Source organism: Emydura macquarii, unplaced genomic scaffold (genome assembly GCF_026122565.2).
Source record: "Emydura macquarii macquarii isolate MOO-44397 ecotype Brisbane River unplaced genomic scaffold, CSIRO-AGI_Emac_v2 contig_1230, whole genome shotgun sequence".
Lineage (NCBI taxonomy): Eukaryota > Metazoa > Chordata > Testudines > Chelidae > Emydura > Emydura macquarii.
The window spans coordinates 13,810,854-13,831,594 of NW_027131367.1; the positions used below are offsets into that span (position 1 = coordinate 13,810,854).

Sequence of the window (20,741 nt, forward strand, 5' to 3'; positions counted from 1 at the left end):
TGATGTTTGTATACTGTTTAATGGCAGTTAACATTCTTTAATAGCATTATATTATTCTGTTACAGTTTCCTCACACACTTTAATACAGTAATTGTATACCTAAAAAAATCCTAAATAAAAAGATGATCACTATGTAAAAGTGAAAATAGCTCAAGAAAAACAGACACTCAGAATTGTACAATGCTGTTTTAAACACCCGCTTGTTGGATTTCTCCTGTTGCTTGTGGAAAAGCAGAGGATAGATCCAGGCTTGGTTCAGTGTGAATTTCCTGATCATTCCAGTTTACATCCCTTGCATGTTAGGAACATGTTAGGAACAGTGATCCATCTAATCCAGTACCCTGTCTCCAAACACTATCAGATGCATCAGAGAAATCTTGAAGAAGGCAGTCATTGAATAAACTGCCAAGAGGGGCGGGACTTTCTTCCTATCCCTGATAGTTAGAGTTTGGTCTGTGTCCTGAAGCATGAGGGTTTATCTTACTTCCAAATGGACTGAAAGAATAGGCAGGGGATGTTCTTCTTAAAATGCAGCAAAATGTACAGCTGTGATAAAGTGAATTAGCTCAACTGCTGCCTTTTATTAAAGCTACTTTCTATTGCAGGCAAACATGGAAGATCATTTAAACAGCAGGTTCTCTGTAAAAATCCCACTTTCATTTTACAGACATGCCAATTCCTTCTGGGGCCTAGTGGATAACGCTATTCATTGCTGGGCAGGGCACTGGTTTCATGGCCGACCGTGGAACTCCCCCTCTTCAACCTGCCAGAGACTGGTGAGAATAGGCCACATTCAGGCATGGGGGTAAGCGGGTACAATGGCCACAACGGGAGTCGCAACTGCTTAATCAAAGGGATGAGAAGGGCCCGAGTCAAGAGCTTCCTGCCATGCACTGCATTTCTGCACTCCCCTTGTGGCTGCTTATGGAGTGGCTCTGAAGTCTTATAACAGCATTTTCTGCCATCCATGGGGAGGGTAATATAATAATGCTTTCTATTGATATAGCACCTTTCTATAGTGGTTCTCAAAGCCCTTTCCTAAGCTGGGTCTTAGTATCCCCATTTTTACAGATTGGGAAACAGAGGCACAGAACAGTTCGGTGATTCACACAGCAAGCCAGTGGAAGATCTAGGAACAGAATCCATTCTCCCAACTCATAATTCCCTGCTCTAACTGCTAGACATCACTGCCTCCCGAGTACTGCCGCTGCCTTCACCGCTGAAGCCTGGGATAGGGAAAAAGTTATGCAGATACACAGGGGAAAGTCAAAGGCTTAAGATCACCCTGAACTGATCAATCTCCTGAATGAGGACCACAGACAGGCAGTGTGAAGTACACTTTTGCTATGGACAACTGGAAGAGTGGGGACCGCCCACCTTGCTTAATGAACCCTCTGCCAAAGACACATTCATTCTAATAAGGAATGAAGTCATGTTCTTTGATACACAGATGGAACCACGAGCCCGATCCTGCAATCCACACTCAGGCAAAACTCCCTGATGGGAGCTTTGCTTAAGTAACACAGTCAGAATTTGGCCCAAGATGAGGGAGAGTTATATTAGCCCATAAAGATTTAAGCAAATGTCCAAGAGTCCTTACTGCACAGATTATGCAGAAATACAGAGATCGTTAATATCTTATTTTTCGATCTCACTACGTTACAGATAGCTTCTCTGTTATGAAGGCTGAATCTAGCCTTTTGCGTATATAGCTATTTTCAATCCTAATCACCTCCAACGTTGCCAAAACCAAAGCAATCCACGTGAAACGGCACAAATGTCTCATGCCACAGTAGAGATTTTATGGAAAGTTAGACACAAATCAGACACAGTGTTTCAGAAATAAGAGTTCCAAACATAAGGAGTGAACTCATGGTCCCACTGAAATCACTAGCAAAATTCCTATGGACTTAAACAGGGTCAATATTTCATCCATGGTGTTTGCACTTCTTGAAGAGTTAGCTAATTTTTTTTTTAATTACTCATATTTCAAAAATCACCATATAATAATCCTTAGCTCTTATATCTCAATCTAGCACTTTTCATCAGTAGATCTCAAAATACTTCACAAAGGAGGTAAGTATCATTATGCCCATTTTACACAGGGGGAAACTGCAGCACAGAGCTGGGAAGTGACTTGCCCAACATCATCCAGCAGGCCACTGGCAGAGCTGGGAACAGAACCCAGGTCTCCTGAAGCTGTTGGCCTTCAGAGGACTGGAATCTTTGACTATTTTCAGAAGGCAAATAGGTGCGTTTCACCAGGCCTCCATGTTGGGAGATGTGCCTGTAATTTTAACTGTGAATTTCCCAGCTTTTGTGCTGCTTTTTAAATTGCAGTATTTTATTAAGGTTTTTTTTTTCTTGAATATATTTCTATGTATTTACAGCCTTAACTCCATCTTAGCATTTTTGTCTTAGGAGCAATGTACATAATGGGCCAAATTCATCGCTACCGGAAGTGGGTTACATCAGTGGTGAATTTGACAATATATTTTCTCTCTACATATATACAGTACACTAGATTTTTTTTTTTTTTTTTTTTTTGTAATGCAAGCTCTAAGAGGTAGGTTATAAACTAATATCGGAGAAAATGAACTCAGCAATGTACATAACACTGAAACAGCTAGGAGATGAAGTTACTGCAGTGCAAAGATGTGATAGTAATTCATTTCAACTATTATAGTATCTCCAGGGTATACTTGAGAAGGTGGCTTGGGAAATGTGAACAGTTATCTTGTCTCTGTGATCTTGAAAGTTCTCTCTTCCTTTCCACCTTTTCCAGAAGAGGTTCTCCACCATACTTTATATTAAGGATAAATTTATAAATGATTAATACATAATTAATAGATGTTTCAATATATAGTTAATTAAAAGTTACTCAGAATTCAACAGGTCAATAGGTTGTGTATAGCCATGACTTGCAATCATCTAGAACAGCTTCTATAACCATCTTCTAGAACACATACTATTTACGTCTGTCACACACGTATAACATCTATTAATCATTTTTAACCCTTTATAAACTACACGGGGGGACATTAATAATTAAAGAGTGACTGGAATCTTTTAGGAGTTTGGGATTTTAATGCTACTAAAGTTCCAAAGAAAGCAGGAATGTGATTATAACAGAAAAGGAAACCTGCCGTGGTTAGTTGTAATACCTTCATTAACTAAATTAATAGCTCCAGATAAGAAACTACCTATTAAAAGTAAATTTTCACAAATACCACTATTGCTGTTTCAGGATCTCCAGCCACTGATTGGTGCTAGAATCTCTCACTAACAGCTATTTCCTCCCACTGGCTGGGTATTTTATAGTCCTGGAAGCAGCTCTGGCCAGGGTGCCACTGAGCCCATGTAGTGGGAGAGGGGCAGGGAGGGGGAGCGGCGGCGGTTGCTGCGCCGCACAACTTGTTCTGCAACCTTTCTGTGGACCACCTAAATGGAGCTCATGGACCACTGGTTGAGCTGGAGGGCCTGATGAAAAGTTCAGATGGGCAGTTTGCCCCCCCTTGTTCTAGGAGGCATTCCTCTAGAAAGCAGATTTTGAAGGCTAGGGGGGTCTAACACACATGCAACGACCATCCTGCATTTACAGGGCGGAATAAGGCACAGAGCAGAGTAACCATGGAATCTCACGGTCTGAGCAGTCACTAAGATTACACCCCCGTGGCTAAGAACTGAGGGATGGGCCATCACAAAATGCCCATGTTTTTTAAAAATAACACTACCTATCTTCTATTTGGTGCTTTTCCTTAGTAGATCTCAAAACACTTTACAAAGCAGATTAGTATAATTACTCCCATTTTACAGATGGGGAAACTGAGGCACAGTGGTGACATGACTTACCACAGGACACCCAATGGCAGAGCAAGAAAGAGAACCCAGGTCTCCTGAGTCCCAGTCCAGGGCTCTATCCACTGAGAAGCTTCTGCTTGTTAACCCCTGGGTTACAAACAGCACAGGGCTAGGGGGGGTGGCACGGCAGGGCTATTCCAGAGAGAAGGCTATATAAGCCATGGTGCTGGCAAACGACTGCAAGAGAGACTCGTGGGTCTTCTCTGCAAGTTACCTCCGCTTTAACACTGAAACACAATCTTTCTTCAATGGCCCAATCTGCATATGAGCATCTACGCTTTCAAGGAAGAAGGCTGGTTTGAGGTTATACGCAAACAGCGATGGGAACTGGTGGTTGATCTTATTCTGGAAGGGGTCAAAGTGGCCTTTTTTGAAGCGGGCCACCTTGAGCTGTTGGAGACACGTCATCTTGGCATCCCTGACCCCGTAGAAGGTCAATGCCTTTTCCGAATACTCCAGGTACACCCCGATCGTGTGAAAGAACGGCTGCTGGATAACCGATTCGAAGCCACCAAACCAGGCCACGTAGTTCTGGCCATTCCACTGCAGGCAGCAGGACTTCTCATTCCTCCCCAGGCGACCCCTGTCGTAGGACTCGTGCGGGTTGAAATCCTCAGCGATGACGCCGATGCTCACCCAGCCGTCGATGATTTCCACCTCCCAGTAGTAGTTGCCCCGGTTCATCAGGTTCTCGCCCAGCACCTGCTCGCAGTTGATGAACCTGGCTGGGCTCTCGGGGTAGGCGATGGGGTTAAGTACTCGTTTGGCCCCTTTGGTTCCAAACAGCTGGAGGAACTTGTCTGCGGTGTCGCTGTCCAAATCGATGATGAAGGCAACTGTGCAGAAGGGGACAAGGAAACACAAAGGAGAGAATCAGAAAAGAATTGAGCACAGAGCATCCCTCCCCCCTTTAATCCCAAGCGGCCAATCTCAGTGGCTAATGTTATGTCTGTTTTTGTCCTATTGCTCTCCAATACCCAAGTTATCATTCTCTGTGATCAACAGGGGCCAATCCCACTCCCTGGCGCAATGGCAATAAACACTCACCCAGTTATTGGCCCAAATCAACAAAGCTAAAGAGGTGCATCGTCGGGCGTGTCTACACTGCAAGCAAAGGTATGACTGCAGCATGGGTGGGCATGCTCACACTAGCTTTACTCTAGCTAACACGGGTAATCGTAGCAGCCTAGATGTGGTGGTCCGGGCTTCAACACAGACTAACAGCTAGAGCAGAAGCCTGCTGGGGAGCCCCGGCCACTGTGTCTACCCTGCTGTTGTCACCCGTGCTAGCTAGAGTAAAGCTAGTGCGGGTAGGCCCAGCCGTGCTACAATCACACCTTCATTTGCAGTGTAGACACGCCCTTAGCACTGCGTCCTAACGGCTGCTGGATGGCTCTGGCCTTTGCCTGATCATCAGGAGAATTCAAGAGCAGAGAATCCTGCTCCGAGAACTTCCTGCCACCCCCACCCCTGTAGGAATTCAACCCTGTGTACTGAAAACAAAGAATTCCTGCCGATCACAGCTCACATACAGTGTCTGATCTGATGGTGTGAATTAGGTTGATTAGACACAGACAAAGGAAGGCAGATTATTAGTGGAGTCAGAGACACACATGAGAGATCGGCTCTTTCTGTCTAACAGAGAGGCTAAGAGATGTGTTCTGAATTTAACATGCAGCAGATTTATCTATTAAGAGTTTCTTAATGTTTGCTGAGAACTGCGCAGACTCAACCCTACCCTCAATAAATTGATTACATGCCCTTGGGATTGAGACGCTGAACAGTACCCACCATGGATATTGACTTTGAAAGAAGCAACAGATTTTTATGGCTGGTCTTGTTCTCTAGGGCAGCAGGGGGCTGGGGGCATATGGAGGCAGTGGGCCTCTTATCGCTGAACATTGGAGCAGGGGTAATTGGCCCCAGAAGGATAATATCTAATCCCAAGGGATCTCTGTCTGATCAGGAGGGTTATGACCTGGGGCCCTGTTGATGGCTGTTTGAAAAACAGGAGTTCAGTTAGGATATGGGCCATCCTCCCATCCCCAGGAATAAGGCAGAGTGTAGATCTATGAACCCGGGGGGATCCAGCTCGCTAGTCAGATGGGGAGGAGTCATGGGGAACAGGGAGGTCCTTGAATTTCCAGCTGAATGAGGCACTCGTGGATTGGATCCATCCTGTATCTGCCCAGGCCCATCTTCCGACGGGGAGCGTGAACAGCAGAGTGCTGCAGCAGCTCCTCTGAGAAGCCTGTTGACAGGCACTAGAAAATCGCCCTCGGTTTTGTGAGCAAACGCACGTCTGCATGAACAGGTGAGGAGCAGAAAATAAAGCTGGGGAAGAAAGCAGAGATCAACAGCAGTGTGCAGGAGAGAAATGGCTCACTGGGAGGGGTGTCAGCTCACTCTCTCTCCCCTGTCTGCGAGCGAGAGCTCTCCCGCGCGCTGCCGGAGCACGGTTTGTTCCTTATTTTGATCTAGTCTCTACAGCCGGTCTTTGGGTGGCAGCTTGCCAAGCCCCGCCCAGTGCTCTGAATGTCAATCACAGTGTCTGAATAAGCCCTGGTCTACACCGACCTGGCGATTCAGCGGCAGTCGACGGGAGTTACGCAGAGCAGCTTGCGTAACTCCCGTCGGCTGCTGTGCTTCCCTTCTGCGCGGCGTCTTCACTGCACTGCGCCGACGGGAACCGCATCCCCCTCGATGCAGCGCTACGCCACTTGAGGGGGCGGTTTACCAGCGTCGACTTCTGGATCGACTGAGCGGGTCGGCACTGACCGCTCAATCGATCCAGAAAGATCGATCCGACGGCGGCGACTCTGCCGCCCTCAGCATAGACATGCCCTAAGGCAACTTGTCATTGCAACCCTCTTCAATCAATCCCTGGGCTCTTTTTATTCAGCATTTTGTCCCGCTTTAACAACTTTATCTATTCAGCAACCGAATTATCCACCTGCCTGAAGCCATCAAACTGGATCAAAACAAAGCATGGAATTAATCTTACTACAACTTATTTGGCTCCAGAGGTTCTGAGCTAATTAAACAGAGGATCAAATTCATCCGTGACTGAATTAAGTGGAAAGCGCTTTTATGTGCAACAGCATCTTGCCTCGGTCCCCCAGGACTGGTTTGGCAGAAGTACACATAGGCTGAGTTTTTAAGACCTTAGCTGGAAGGCAAATGGATTCTCTTTATGAGCTGTATGGTATTTATCTCAGCAACAGCGCACCAGAGCTTGCCAGTGAGTGGACATATGAATGCAGCTGTGAGTACAGAAACACTACATGCTGAGCAGAAAGGGGAAATACAATAACTGGCCTTAGCAAGAGAAGCCTAAGCAAAGGTCAGGGTCTTACATTTCAGGAAATAGTCTCGTGTCTCCAAGCAGGCTGGATTGTTTGATTTGTCTGAAGGGTGGAGCTCGGCGACTGCTGCAAAGAGAGGAATCAACGGCGTTACCATCGCGCTGCATAAACAGCAAAGGCAACAAAGCCGAAAAGCCCCCGGGAACAGATGTTGCGCGAATCTGAGAGGGAGGTGCAATTGCCCCGGGTCCCCACAGCTCAGGGCGCATCGTACTACTCCTGCATTTGTTCACGTAGGTTTTAAAAGTAGAAAACAAAGAGCAAAAAAAGCCCATGGGATTTGACAACATTCATGCAGGGTCTTATGACGGATGGTCCTGCTGCTACTGCATGGCCAGCCAGCCAGCCAGCCAGGGGCACGAACAACCCTGTCCTGAAAGCAGCTCTGTGTTCCTAGGCTGAGGCCAATACCCAGCCCAGACAATACACGGCTGTTAGATTGGGCTTAATGGAAAGCAACAGAAACATTTGTTCTGCAGGAGGAGACAAGCGTGGTTGGGAAGGGAATAGTTTTGATGGGTCTCCAGGAGAATTCCAAACACGGGAGAATTCAACTAATCATTACAAGCTAAAATGGAGCTGCCTGAGTGTCTCTCTGAAACACAACCAGCAGCTCAGCTTTTTCAGCCCGGCAGGATGGAGCCTGGGACCGGTGCTCGTCCCTGCGAAGAGGTTGCTGTGTGTGCAGACGAGACAAGTCTCCCTTTCATGGGACGCCTCTTTGGAGAAGTTCCCCAAACCACCCGGCCACACCTAGCTCTAAATGTTTGTTGTCTTCTGACGAGCTAGTCGCTGTGGAAACTTCATCAAACCCCTGGAGCGAGGCACGAGCCCAGAAGGCAGAGGCTGAATGACAGGCTGATGATTAAGCAATTGCGGAATAACCATGCTGCACAGTTTCCAAGGCGTCAGGAGGGGTCCAGAGCTCTCCACAGTTTTCCCCTGGGCGTGCTGGCTTCTCATATTCATCTGCTAGTTATAAAAGTTAAACGGGGCGTCTATGTGCTCCTTGTGCATGCTGGGGAGTTAAATACACTTTGGCCCAGACAACAAGGGGCTAGCACATGGTTGCTAAATACACACCTTCTTGCATCCCATGGAAACCAAACTCTTCATACCCCTTCCCCAGCAACTGGTCCCACTGGTTCTTGCATACAGTCACCAGCAGCTCCTTCACGGCGCACACAGCCTGGCTGGACTTGGTGAAGCTCAGTTCCTTCTGGAAGCTTGGGCACAGGGAACTCTTTTCCTCCACAGCTATTTTTAACGCCTGCAACTCCTGAGCCAAGGATACAGGGATCAAAAGCCTGCAAGAAGCTTGGGCTGTGTCTTGTTCCACCACCACACCCGCTGCCAAAACACTAGAGCAGTGATTGTTCCAGGACCCAGCATGAAGACAGACATGCAAGAGAGAGGGAACGACTTCTCTGGCCCAGTGACGTACTGAGCTGGGAGGGGGGCCAGGCCCCGGGCCAGTCTTTCATGACGTGCAGGTGAAAGGGGCGCCGGCCCTTCCAGCCCCCCCCCAGATACAGACCTCCCCACCCCCCGGGGCAGCTGGGGAGCGGCACCGGGACCCCTTCTGCCCTGCACCTGAGGGGCACAAATGCAGGCTTGGCCCCCAGGCACCGGAGACCCCGCCATAGGTCATTGCGTGGCCACGTGTTCCTTAGTCAGTTTCAAATTTGGTTCAAGACTATCATACACAACAGTCGCTCCTCCCATGAAGGCCCCTTCTCCCAGCTCCGCAATGGAGGTGCAGAGATTGCTTCCATGCCAGGAGCTGCAGTTTGCACGCCCACAATACCTGCCCATTATTCCCCCCCGTTAGCTTTCCAGTGAATGGAGGAGGCCAGTTAGTTCACGTGCAACCCAAACCCCAGTATCCAACTCACGGTAGCGACCTTCAGTTACAGGCCTGAGCCGAGGGGGCCCTGAGCCCCAATAACTCCCACTGACTTTGGTGGCTGCTCCGCATCCGTCAGGAGCAGGCCCAAAAAGTGTAGCCCAGAAAAAGGAGTTCAGTTTGTTTTCATGAGAGGCCTGGACATTTGCACTGGGCCTTTCCCAACAACCCCCAGAACTCGCCCTCTTTTGCTTCCCATTTCCGTTCCCCCGGTACCCGATTCACATGCCCTTCGGAGGCCCGAAGCTGGTGGCTTTGTGCCCACACTGCGACAGTGCGGGTCTGAACCTCCCATTACACAGGCGCTGTTGCAGAGTAGTCGGGACCGTTGGCATGTTTGAACCTTTGCCAGCTCCTCGGCCCACTTCTTCACAGCGCCTCGCCCCCAGTTATCGTGAGTTCAGTGTTACCGATCATTTGGTAAGAATCTAGCAATGTACTTGGCGCAGGTCAGCACCCAGCGCCTCCCAGCACTCAGCACCCGTGCCCAGCACCCATGCCCAGCGCCTCCCTGAGCCCAGCGCCCACACTCCACTGCGCCCAGCGCACACGCCCCGCTGCACCCACGCCCCGCTGCACCCAGCGCCCACTGCTGACAGTCAACCCCTGCTCTATCTGCTCACTGTGGTTGTTGGCTTTCCCTTTGCCACCCTGAGCCCGGGCAAGTTACTCACTCCCAGCCTGACCCAAAGCCCACTGAAGGCAATGGAAAAATGCCTGTCGTCTTCCATGGGCTTTCAATCAGATCCTGGTAGAACAATGGATTAGCCAAGAGCTGCAGTTTGGAGGGAGGGGGGCTTGGAAGTGTCACGTTCCAGCTCCCCAGAAAGTGGCCTGTGGTGCTAGCAGGTATCAGTACTTCAGGTCGTGTGTGATTTTTAACCCTTTCCCAGCGCTCGCTCCTCTCCTGCAGCCAGTCCCTGCTCACCTGCAGGAAGTAAATGGTATCTGTGCTCGGGACCCTCTCCAGGTTCTGCCTGCACTGCACCAGCTTGGCGCGCTTCTCCTCCTTCTGCCGGAGATCCTCCTCAGCCTCCGCCAGCATGGATCGCTCGCCATCTGTGATGAAGCCAGTCACCTCTTTCTGGAAGGTCACCAGAGCTCTGGATGCTTCGTCAAAGAGCCTGCTGACTTTTTCCTTCTCCTTCAGGGCGGCGCTCTACGCACAGAAAGACGGGCATCCGCGTTATTAGTAATCATCCTTTACAGCTCAGTCAACCAAAGGATCTCTAAGCACTTTACAAACAGCAGTTCCTTAAGGTTTTGCCTGTACTGGGGTTTTTTGCGCTGATGAAGCTGCATCAGAGCAAACCACCACTTGTACCAGGGCACTCCACTTACAGTAAGGGTTTGCCCCAGTGCAGCTGAAGTGGGGCCAAAAAAACACCCCCACAAGCAGATTTATGTCACAGCACAGCCCTCTAAGGTTGGCAGGTATTACTGCCCTCATTTTACACAGGGAGAAATGGGGGCTCAGAGAGGTGAAGTGAATCAAGATCAGACAGGGAGGCAGGAGTCGACTCAACAGACCCCACTGTGCCCCTTTGCATTTCCATGGAGTATTGCTGCACTTGTCAAACTTGTTTCACTTTAATCACCTCTCCCGTCACCTCTCTCAATAGGAAATGGCAGTTCAGCACCTTCCCTCAGGCTGTTTTGCTGCCCCATGCAGAGATGCAGTTAATGCCAAAAATCCACGGTCTGGTGGGTGGTCAAGGCAACGAGCAATCATGACACCTTCCCAAATGGGTGCAGAAAGCTAGGTAAACGGTAGAAGTGAAAGGGCGACAGACACACAACCCTGCAGTATAATCAGCCAGCTGAACGCTTAGGGTATGTGAAGGACAGGACTTAAGGAAGTACCTCCCCAACTGAGATCCACCAAGGAAGGACATCAGTCTCAGAAACAATTTTCTCTGGGTAGTACTTCCTATCTTCACAACATTTCAGATTTGGGGCCATGTACCAGACAGCCACTGGGGAAGACGGATGCTAGCAAAGCAGGTGACTGCCATGTTTTCCCAAAGCATCCGAGTGTTCCTGAGCTGGGAAGAGCCCCTCTAGTAGAAGTATCTCAGGGCTCTCCAGGGTATTTGTTAGAGGATGCAGTTCAAAGGGAATGCGGAAGGGAATAGAAAATGCTGCAAGTTCAGCTCGAGCCCTGGGCAAGGTGATGACAAGGTCATCTTACTTTGATGAGCTCCACGGTCTTCCTGATCTGTGCCACGGCGACTCCCAGCTCGTCCAGCTGGTTCTCCACACAGCTCAGGATCTGGGGTCGCTGGGCCTTTAAAACAAAAAAGGATGAAAGGAGCATTAGGAGCCGTACCCGGGCTGCATTCAGAACCTGAGTCTTCCAAAGAGGATCCCCGTGGGTGCAGCTTATACACATCACCTGCAGGAAGCCACAGCAATCGTTCCATAGCTAAGGTTATAAACCATTTTTCATTGTAACCATTATTTTTCCACATACACCCTCTAAATTCTGCAAATAAAAACCAACTGAGCTGAAAATCGGGAGGATGCCTGAGGCCAAGGTGAATTTTTCTACCCAATTTCAGGCAAATCAAAGAGGGGGTTCCAGAATTATGGGCCCCCCAAAATCCAGCAGGTCGTCAGTTTGCAAATGCTTAGTCCTTTCTTGTTTGCTCAGAACTCGAAGAGCGACAGAGATGCAGACATCCGTGTACTCCGCCTTCCCTTGGGGTTACAGTGCCCAGGGAGAGATGGGGGATATTGGGGGGTCGTTTCTAGAATGATAGAATCACAGAACTGCAGGGCTGGAAGGGCAGATGTTTGTCCAACCTGTTTAAATGAGCGGCTTTGCTGTGAGCAGGATTCAGACCTGTACAGGCAAACCCCAGTGGATTCCACATCCAACTCTGCAAGCTTCCACTCTGCTGAGTGCCAGCGCACCAGTCGAAGTGTGACAGATCAAGGGGCTCGCCCATCTGGAAGGGACATTTTTCCCGGAGCCAAGGGATGCCGGTTATGCCATTCGCACCTTCGCGCCCCCCACTAACCACTGCTCAGAACAGCCAATCTGTGCGCAGTCAGCACCTTGCAGGGCGGGCAACTCACCACGCAAGGCGTTCCACTCAACTCCTGTGCTCGTTGGCTTCATAACTCAGGCAGCACAAGGCGGGGGGGGAGGGGGGGAGGACCGAGGGGGGCACCCCTATTGGCAGAGGCCAGGATGGGGGGGGTCATGTCCACTGGCATTGATGGGGGGCTCCGGGAGGCTCTGTGGATGGGCAGGGAGAAAGGTGCGTGCAGGGGATAAGGGGTACTGTAGGTAGAGAGCCAGGGCACCATCTTTGCCCCATCCCAACCAGGCCCCACTGCACACATCCCCAATTCCCCCATTTGAGCTGGTGAGTCAGACGGGGACCCACAGACAGGAGCATGAGGCTGTTTACTGGAGCTGAAGAAAGGGCATTTCTGGAGGGGAAAGGGAGATGGAAGGGCAGATACGGCTCCCCCCAACAGCAATCTCTTCCTGGCCCCCTCACTCCTCCTCCCATCCCCCCCACCTGACCCACATCCTGCACATCTAGGACTCTTATTGGGCCCTCCACTAATGGCCCCCAGGGTGAGCAGGGCTATGGTGGGGTAAAAGGGAAAGAGGATTATGGAGTGGGGGTGGGTGTCAAAGGATCAGGAGAAAGCAAGAAAGCACAAGCACTGTCCCAATAGACCTGCTATGACTCACCAGAGAGGGGCGTCATTCTGTTCCAGCTGTCCTATTGGCCCCATCTCCCTTAACCCCACCCCTGTCCTTTACTACCTCCCATAGCAACAACCATGGAAATTCATATGCAAAAAACTCTGTTAAACCTGGAGCAAAGGCTACAGCCGCACAGCCAATGCAGTGTACTCCTGATCCCCTTCCAGAGCAGGGACGTGACATTCCCCAGCATCCTTCCAGAGGGGAGAGGACTGGTCCCGAAGCGCCCCAGTTGGATAACCAGGATATGCAGTGTAAAGACCCTTGCGCGCCCCTTACAAGAGAGTCAGATTCACCACAACACACATATTAGGACATGCGTAGCTGTGCTGTGTTGGATGCATCACCTTAACTCTGCATTGCCTGGTGTTCTAATGGTGGCAGTGTGTATTGTGTCATCAGGCCAACGCAATTGTAAGGGCACCGGGGGCAGGCGGGACCTTAACTCCACACTTCCTGGGTCTCTGAGGTTTGAGTTTTGGGACTAGGGCTCTCCCCTTCGTGAAGGGTGCGAGGGGCACTGCACGGGGCTGCCATAGCACCACATTAGCAACATTCTTGGGGATTGAACAGACGTCGGCTTAGGAGAAGCGCATCAAGAGCAATGCACAATGTGCTGTCACTGACGAAGTGAAAAAGCCAGCCACACACCAAACCACACCACAGCACACCAGACTGGGCCGTCTGAGAGCACAAGGAGACCAGAGCATGGGAGAGATCTTACCTGGGGAGCTGCAGAACCCTTGGAAGGGAGCAGGGAGGGTCAACAGAATTGACATTGACACATTCCAGGCTGTTTAAGGCAACTTCAGATCCCAATGCAGCTGCGTGATAGCTCTGCCCCCAGAAGCTGACCCCACCTCTGCCACCTTCCTCCATTGCCAGGTACCATCTTGGACTAACCTTCCTGATGCATGGGGAGTGATGAAGCATGACCCTTCGCATTACCAGGCCTCCTTTCCCATCCCCCAAGCCAATCCACTCTGAGTGGTTACATGAATGTTAAAGAGCCAACACTGTCCAGTAGAATGTACCCCCAATGTGACCTGTCTTCAACATGCTAGAGAAGGTGGGCAGTGTATTGTTTGCCTCGGGCTGGCAGCTCCTTGGAGATCCTGCCTTCCTCTGCATTCTCCACAGCACAGATCACACCACTGGCTCTCAATAATAAAAACAAGAGGATTTCTCTACAGTAGGATGGTGGCCCCAAGAACCAGATGAACTAGCAAGCGTTAATTCCGCCCAGGTACTCCCCACTATAAATCAAATCTGCGATCACCTAGGGTGGCCTCTGAACCACCAACCTCACCCACTCGGACCTTCCTAGCACCAGCAGGAATCAGACTCAGAACTACCTGCTGCATGAGCACAGACAGACCCCTGGCCACTGGAGCTGAAGGAGAATCCCCATTAAGTGTTCGCAGTATAAGAGCTGTAACACAGACACTTCAGCAACTCTGATTCTAACCAGTAGAAGGCAGTGGCTGTTAGCCAGGTCACGGCAACGCCCCGCAAAGCTGCCCTTCCTCTCTCACTTTGGGAACGTCTCCCAACCACTGCTGATGAGCCAGAATTAAACTGACAGGTCGAGGAAAGCTCGTGGGTGAGAATGTGGCAGATGAGTCAGCCCCGTCTGGGATTGGGAGTGATGGAAAAAACCCTGCCGACAGAACACAAAAGACTAACGGAGCAAGGAATGGAATCTGGGAACGGAGCCAAAAGAAATAAAGGACCTGATTTAAGATACTGTGGGAAAGAGACGCAAGTGGACAAACTGCTCCCAGGTTTAATTCCAGGGAAGGCGGTGGAGTGAGGCCAGGGATGGATTTGGCCCTGTACCTCCCAAAGGAGTTTGTATATGCACAGACTTTTGTTTCTGCCTCCTCCCCAAACCCACACACAATCGGTTACGTTTCCAGATCTCTTGCATGTGTGTAATCTGGCAGCCCAGACAGAACCCATTGTGGCAGTCAGGTTAAACGGTTGTTATTTTTACTTAAAACCATCTTCTCAGTGGATTTTCCAACACGGATTTCCTCCCGCCTGGTTGCAGCTCCAGGGGATTGCAGAGAACAGAGCACCATTTTCAAGTTAACAAGCACAGACTGTTCTGGGATTTTGACACCTTTTTTCTCCGCCTTCACCCTCCCCTGGCAAAGTCCTACCTGGACTGTTAAGCACGATGCAGGAAACGGACGATATCACAGCACACTGTGCTTTACCGGGGTTGGGGACTTTGGTCCTACCTGTGTACATGGGGCCGAACTGTGTTCCCAGCTGGAAAACAAACCACCCCCTCCTCGACCCAGGTCTTAGCCCATCATTCAATTGATATTTCAGTCCCGGGCTCCCCACCTACAGCTCTACCGATGCCCTTTAATCCTGCCCTACAGCACCACTGATATTCCAGTCCGGGCATTCCTTCCCCTCCCCGGGGGCTTTGTGATGTCCTGAACTCCTGACCCCGGTCCCCAATGCCACTGCAGTCCTGGTACCTACTAAACAGTTCTGCTGATGCCCCCCCAGCCTCTCTGCTATTCACACCCGCAGCTCTACTGATACCCCAATGCACAGCCCCTGCTATCCCACCTCTGAGCTCCCCCCCCCCAGCTCCGTCAGTGCCCCTCAATCCAGACCCACCGAGTGTCTCGCGCCCAGCCCCCTGCTATCCCACCTCTGAGCTTCCACCCTCCAGCTCCGTCAGTGCCCCTCAATCCAGACCCACCGAGTGTCTCGCGCCCAGCCCCTGCCATCCCAGCCTGGCCGATGCCCCTCAATGCAACAGTCCCTGGGACTCGGCAGCAAGGTCTGGGTGGCCAGGGCTGGGCGGGGAGGTGGAAAGGCGCCCCCCCCCCACGCCCAGCGTGCCCGGCCGGGCCCTGCCTACCTCCTTGTGCTCCCGCTCCAGCTCCACCGCCACCACCTCGTGGCTCCGGTGCTCCTGGGCCCGGCACAGCTGGCAGATGCAGGTCTGGTCGGTGCGGCAGAAGCTCTCCAGCGGCCGGAGGTGCAGCTTGCACAGGCTGTCCTCAATGCGGCGCAGCGGGGGCACCAGGCGGTGGGCCTGGAAGGCCGGGCTCCGCAGGTGGGGCTGCAGGTGGGGCGGGCAGAAGGAGGCCAGGCACACCAGGCACGACTGGGCCGCCTTGGCCCGCCCGCCCTCGGGGCAGACGTCGCACAGCACCGCCAGCGCCGCCTCCTCCTCCTCCTCTTGCTCCTGCCGCTGGGGGGCGCCGCAGGGCGCGGGCGGGCCGGGGCCGGCCGCCGCCGCCTCCTCCTCCCCCGGGGGCATGGCGGGCGCGGGGCGGCGGGCGCCGGGCGGCCGCTGGCGGAGCTGCAGCAGCAGCTCGCAGAGCGTGTGGTTCTTGCGGAGCTGCAGGCCGGGCGGGAAGGGCTCCTGGCAGAGCGGGCAGCGGGCGGCGCCCTGCCCTCCGCCGGCCCCCGGCCGCTGCCGGTGCGCCCCCAGGCAGCCCAGGCAGAAGTTGTGGCCGCAGGGGAGGGTGACCGGGTCCTTCAGGGTGTCCAGGCAGATGGGGCAGCCGAAGGGCCCCTCCTGGGGGCTGGGCAGGTTGCTGCCGCTGCCGGGCGAGCCGCCCTCCTCCATGCTGCTCCGCCGGGCGGCTCCCCGCCAGGGCTGGGAGCAGGGCGGACCGCCGCCGCAGCGGCTCCGCCCAGCAGGAACTGCTGACAGCGGCGGCGGCGGCTCTGGGATTGGGAACGGGCCGCTGCAGGGGGCGGAGGTGGGTGTCCCCAGGGGAAACGGACAAGAGGAAGGGCAGCCCCCTCCATCAGGGATCCCCCCCCACCCCCGAGAGAGTGGGGTAGCCCCTCTCCATCAGGGATCCCGCCCCCAAGAGAAATGAACTTCAGGAGGGGTTAAAGTGACCTTTAAAAAAAAAGTGTCCCAAAAAAAAAAAAAAATCAGAGCAAGTTTCCTCCCCCCAAACCTTCCCCCCATCACCAAAAAAGAGCGACTTTCCTCCCCCTAGAGAGGAGAGTTTCAGAGCAATCAGGGACACATCGGATTTACAGGCCCACTGGCATGGCATTCCCCCGTCAGGCACTACTACTTTGGGCAGAGGCTCTTTCTGTTCCGTGCATGTACAGCTCCTAGCACAGTGGGACTATGATCCAGGACTGGGCTCCTAGGTGCTACCGCTATACAAATAATAGCAGCAAGTCTCATGGTGACTGAGAGGCCCCAGCCCTGCAAACACACATCAGTGAGCAGGCCCACTGGAGTTAATGGGACTCTGTGCACCTGGAGAATTTGGCCCAGGCACCAGTATTAGCAAGCTCAGGGCTAGTGTTCGGAAAGTGCTGAGGCTTTCCCAGAGGTTTTGAACAGACGTCTGCTCACACCTGCTGGTTGCCACAGACTTCACCATTTTCAGCCCATTAAAACAAAATCTGCATCAATCTACTCACAGCCCCAGGAGCAACACGTACAGACGGGTCATCCTGGAAGCTGTGTGGAAACTTTTTAAAGACACCACAATAGAGACTCAATCTAAACATATATCCCAAATTAAAAGAAATATCGTAAGAGGACTAAAAAAGTGCCACCATGGCTAAGCAACAAAGTAAAAGAAGCAGTCAGAGGCAAAAAGGCACCCTTTAAAAAGCAGAAGTTAAATCCTATTGAGGAGAATAGAACCTGCTGGGGGTGCTCTGGCCACTGGGTGAAACTGATTCCTTCCCTTCCTCTCTGAATCATCCCCCAGAGCAAAATCACTGCTGGCAGAGGCGGGTACCGCTGAAAATTGATGGGCTGCCAGCGTTGAATGTGGCCGTCTGTGATTCATGGTCTTCAAAGCCGGGGTGACAGGAGACAGTGCAGCCTCAACAGAGAGCAGGTGGCAAATGGCTGGCCGGCATCAGGACGGATGCCCCCTTCCATTGCTGCTTCAGAGGCTAGCATGGGTGAAGGGAGTTGGGCAGGGGCCCAGTAGTGAGCCAGAGCTATGGGGTGGTACCCCGGCAAAGGGGCTGGGTGACTTGCTACCTAACTTTTTTCCTCCTCAGCAGAGAAAAATAAAAGTTATATAGGGACCTGGATTCCCCAAATTCTGCCCCTTCCCTTCCCACCCACAGCCCAGCTCTCCCTGCAGGACAGATCCTCCCTCCTAGCCTTCACCCTATGTGGGTCATTTTTCTCCAACCCCTGAGTCTTTGTCAGTCCTAAGTCAGGTAGTCCTGCCCCACCCAGCGGCACCCACCTCTGCAGGGGACAGCCCCTGCTGCTCTCCCTTCTGACGCATTTCTCTGCCAAGCGCTGCCCGCCCAAACCTGGGGCCAGCTCTCAAGGATCCCGCCGGAGCCCACCTCCGCAAGGGAGCGATTGGACATTGAAACATGGTGGCAGATAGAAAGCCGGGCAGAGCAGGCGTGCAGCAGGGTTCGCTTGAGGTGGGCACAGGTGGGGTAGCAGGGTGCCTAGTGACCATCTTGCACCTCACCCCTTTTTCCTGCAGACTCCCTTCTGCCCAGGCATACCCACTGGGATGTCCCAATCTCTGCAATTGGATTGAGGGGCGGAAGAAGGGGGCACTAACCCTAGTGTGTGAGATTAGAGGGAAACAGGTGGGGGGGGGGAATGGGACGGTCCGAGACCGAATCCGAGGAGAGGGGGAATCTGAATTCAGCCACAACCGTGTCTGCAAACCCCCCCTCCCGGGCCCAAGGCATGCAGCAGCTCAGGGAGCTGTCCTAGGAGCAGAGCAGTGTCTTCCACCGGCAGGAAGCAGCCCTGGAGGTAGTGCCAGCTCTCCGAAGCTGCCAGGGGCATTGTCTGGGATGAGCTTGTGGACCAGGAAGCATTTCTGCTGAGCAGGGCACGTTTGCCAAGCGTGGTGGGTGTTGGGGTGATTGATGGATCCGGAGCCATGCGGGATGGGTTTGGGACAGGGGTGTGTGGAATATGGACAGAGGCGGTTTATAATGAACTGTTTGGGAGCTAGGACACAGGGCATAACCGCCCTGTATTTACGTACAAAGCGGGCATGGCTCAGGGAACCGCAACGCAGGTTTCCCCACGAATGTGCCTCAGTCTGGCGTGACGTGGGGGGGACGGGAAGACAGAGTTCAGGCTTTCGGCCCATTCAGCCTTCAACATTTCCAGTGAGACTGGGGCCAGTTCATGCCCTCTGCGGTGGTGGTGTTTTGTGGTGTGGATATCTGTCCCCCTGGGGACTGGATCAGGGTCCAACTCATTTCACACAGGACACCTTAAGAGGCAAACTACCTGCGCGAGTCCAGAAGGGACTGCCAAGTCCTTGGGTCAAATCCAGTCCTGGTGTAAAAGGGATCTTTATCCTGGCAAAGCTAGCAAGCCAATGCCCTCTAGAGGTCACTCAGACACATGGCTGGGAGGTGACATTGTGCAGGCTGGGAAGGAGATGTGGAGCAGCCGGGATGAGGGGTGGTAGGCCCAGAGAAAAAGCTTGGCAGACTGGGTTGAGTGCAGACAGGCTCAGAGCTGAGGACCGCTGGCATGGGCTGCCATTGCTTCCAGCTGCTCTGTGGCTTGTCAAAGCATGGTCACAGCACAAGCGCTGCGTGCTGCTCCCCTGCCACCCAGCATGGCACAGCCTCACCCTTCAGCGCCGACTAGTCTGAGCGATGCCCAGTGCGTGGCCTGCTGGTGCAGGGCGCTGTTTTGTGGGGTATACGGTGCCTTTTCTTTTTAACTCTGACGTTTCCAAACGACGTCAGCTGAAATGATCTCCATCATTCAATCGTTCATCTCCATCGGGGATTCAATCAGACGCGACAAGGGCTGGGACAGGCCCCCTGGGCAGGCACATGGGCAGGCCAGGGGGTGGGAGGCTCACCCTACTGCTGCCCCTGTTTTGTGGCTCGCTAGAACTTCCTCCTCCAGGTTGTGGCTGTTGGGATGGTGCTGAATCACTATATAGCATCGCAATGAACAAGCCTGGTGAGCCTGCGTGCTAGAGGATTCTGGGAGCAGGGCCTTTTGGCACTAGACTGTGGAAAAATCACTGAAAAGGCCAAACTTGCACTTGGCATCAACATGCGTCACAAATGTTTGTCCAGAGCCTGTGTCAGCAGCTATGCTGATGAGGAATACCAATGATCACGATCAGCCAGGGGCCAGGTCGCCTGGTGCGTACATGTGGAGGTGTGTAATGGCGAATCTGGGGCGAGCTGACCTGGGTCAACTGCCCCTATAGAATGACGTGACCCCAGGTGCCTGGAGGGGAGTAGTCCTTGATAAGTGAATATCAACCAGTCCCTGCAGCCCCCTCCCAAATTATGAATTAATTGGACTATGCCACATAATCTGCTGGCAAAGCATATTTTTGTATATTTCAGAGACATGTGACTGCTTTGGGAAGATGGGAAGATCACATGATATTTAGCTTTTCTATCTATCTATCTAAGAGGGCCAGTGATACTGTTGGACAGAAGAAGGATTAAGATCAGCGGGCCTTGGGGTAACCTAGACCCTGCTCCGAGGGCTCATAGGACCTCAGGGTAGCCAAGACCCCACTATGAGGGACTCAGAAAATAGACCAAGGACCTGAGGGAACCTGAAGGAGGAAGAGACAGTCGTCACCTAGGAGTGGTAGCTGTCCCGCTTTGCTCACCAATCAGGATAGTGTGTGGGGGCAGCATAGTTACTGAGGGTTTATGATTGGGAAATTGAGGCTTACTAAGGAGAGGCGTTGTATAGTCCTTTCTATTTGTCCGTGATACCTGCTTTTCAGTAAACAATAGCTCTACATTAAAGATATTGAATCCCGGCCTTCGCTGGTTATTGGGTGCCCAGCTGTGGGCACATGAATTGATCTGAACAGTCGATCCAGCACTTTTCACCAGCCCTGAGTTCACAGGCAAACTCTCGTAGCCTAAGGAAATA

At 52.3% G+C, this 20,741-nt stretch overlaps 1 protein-coding gene across 2 annotated transcripts; it reads right to left on the reverse strand.

Annotated features, from left to right (window-relative positions):
* On the reverse strand, positions 1–16,487 carry TRIM47 (tripartite motif containing 47). Of its 2 annotated transcripts, XR_010919574.1 has the most exons (7): positions 15,747–16,487; positions 11,324–11,419; positions 10,061–10,291; positions 8,310–8,505; positions 7,218–7,292; positions 3,853–4,697; positions 1–2,803 (listed from the first exon to the last, which is right to left on the reverse strand). XR_010919574.1 is itself a non-coding variant. In XM_067547585.1 (6 exons), exons 1-6 carry the CDS (start codon positions 16,461–16,463, stop codon positions 4,072–4,074), a joined length of 1,941 nt encoding a protein of 646 aa, XP_067403686.1. In that variant the 5' UTR covers positions 16,464–16,487; the 3' UTR covers positions 1–4,071. The 2 variants fall into 2 exon arrangements, 1 of the variants encoding a protein (XP_067403686.1); XM_067547585.1 differs by having other exon boundaries at positions 1–4,697.
* Between the last annotated feature and the right edge of the window lie 4,254 nt (positions 16,488–20,741).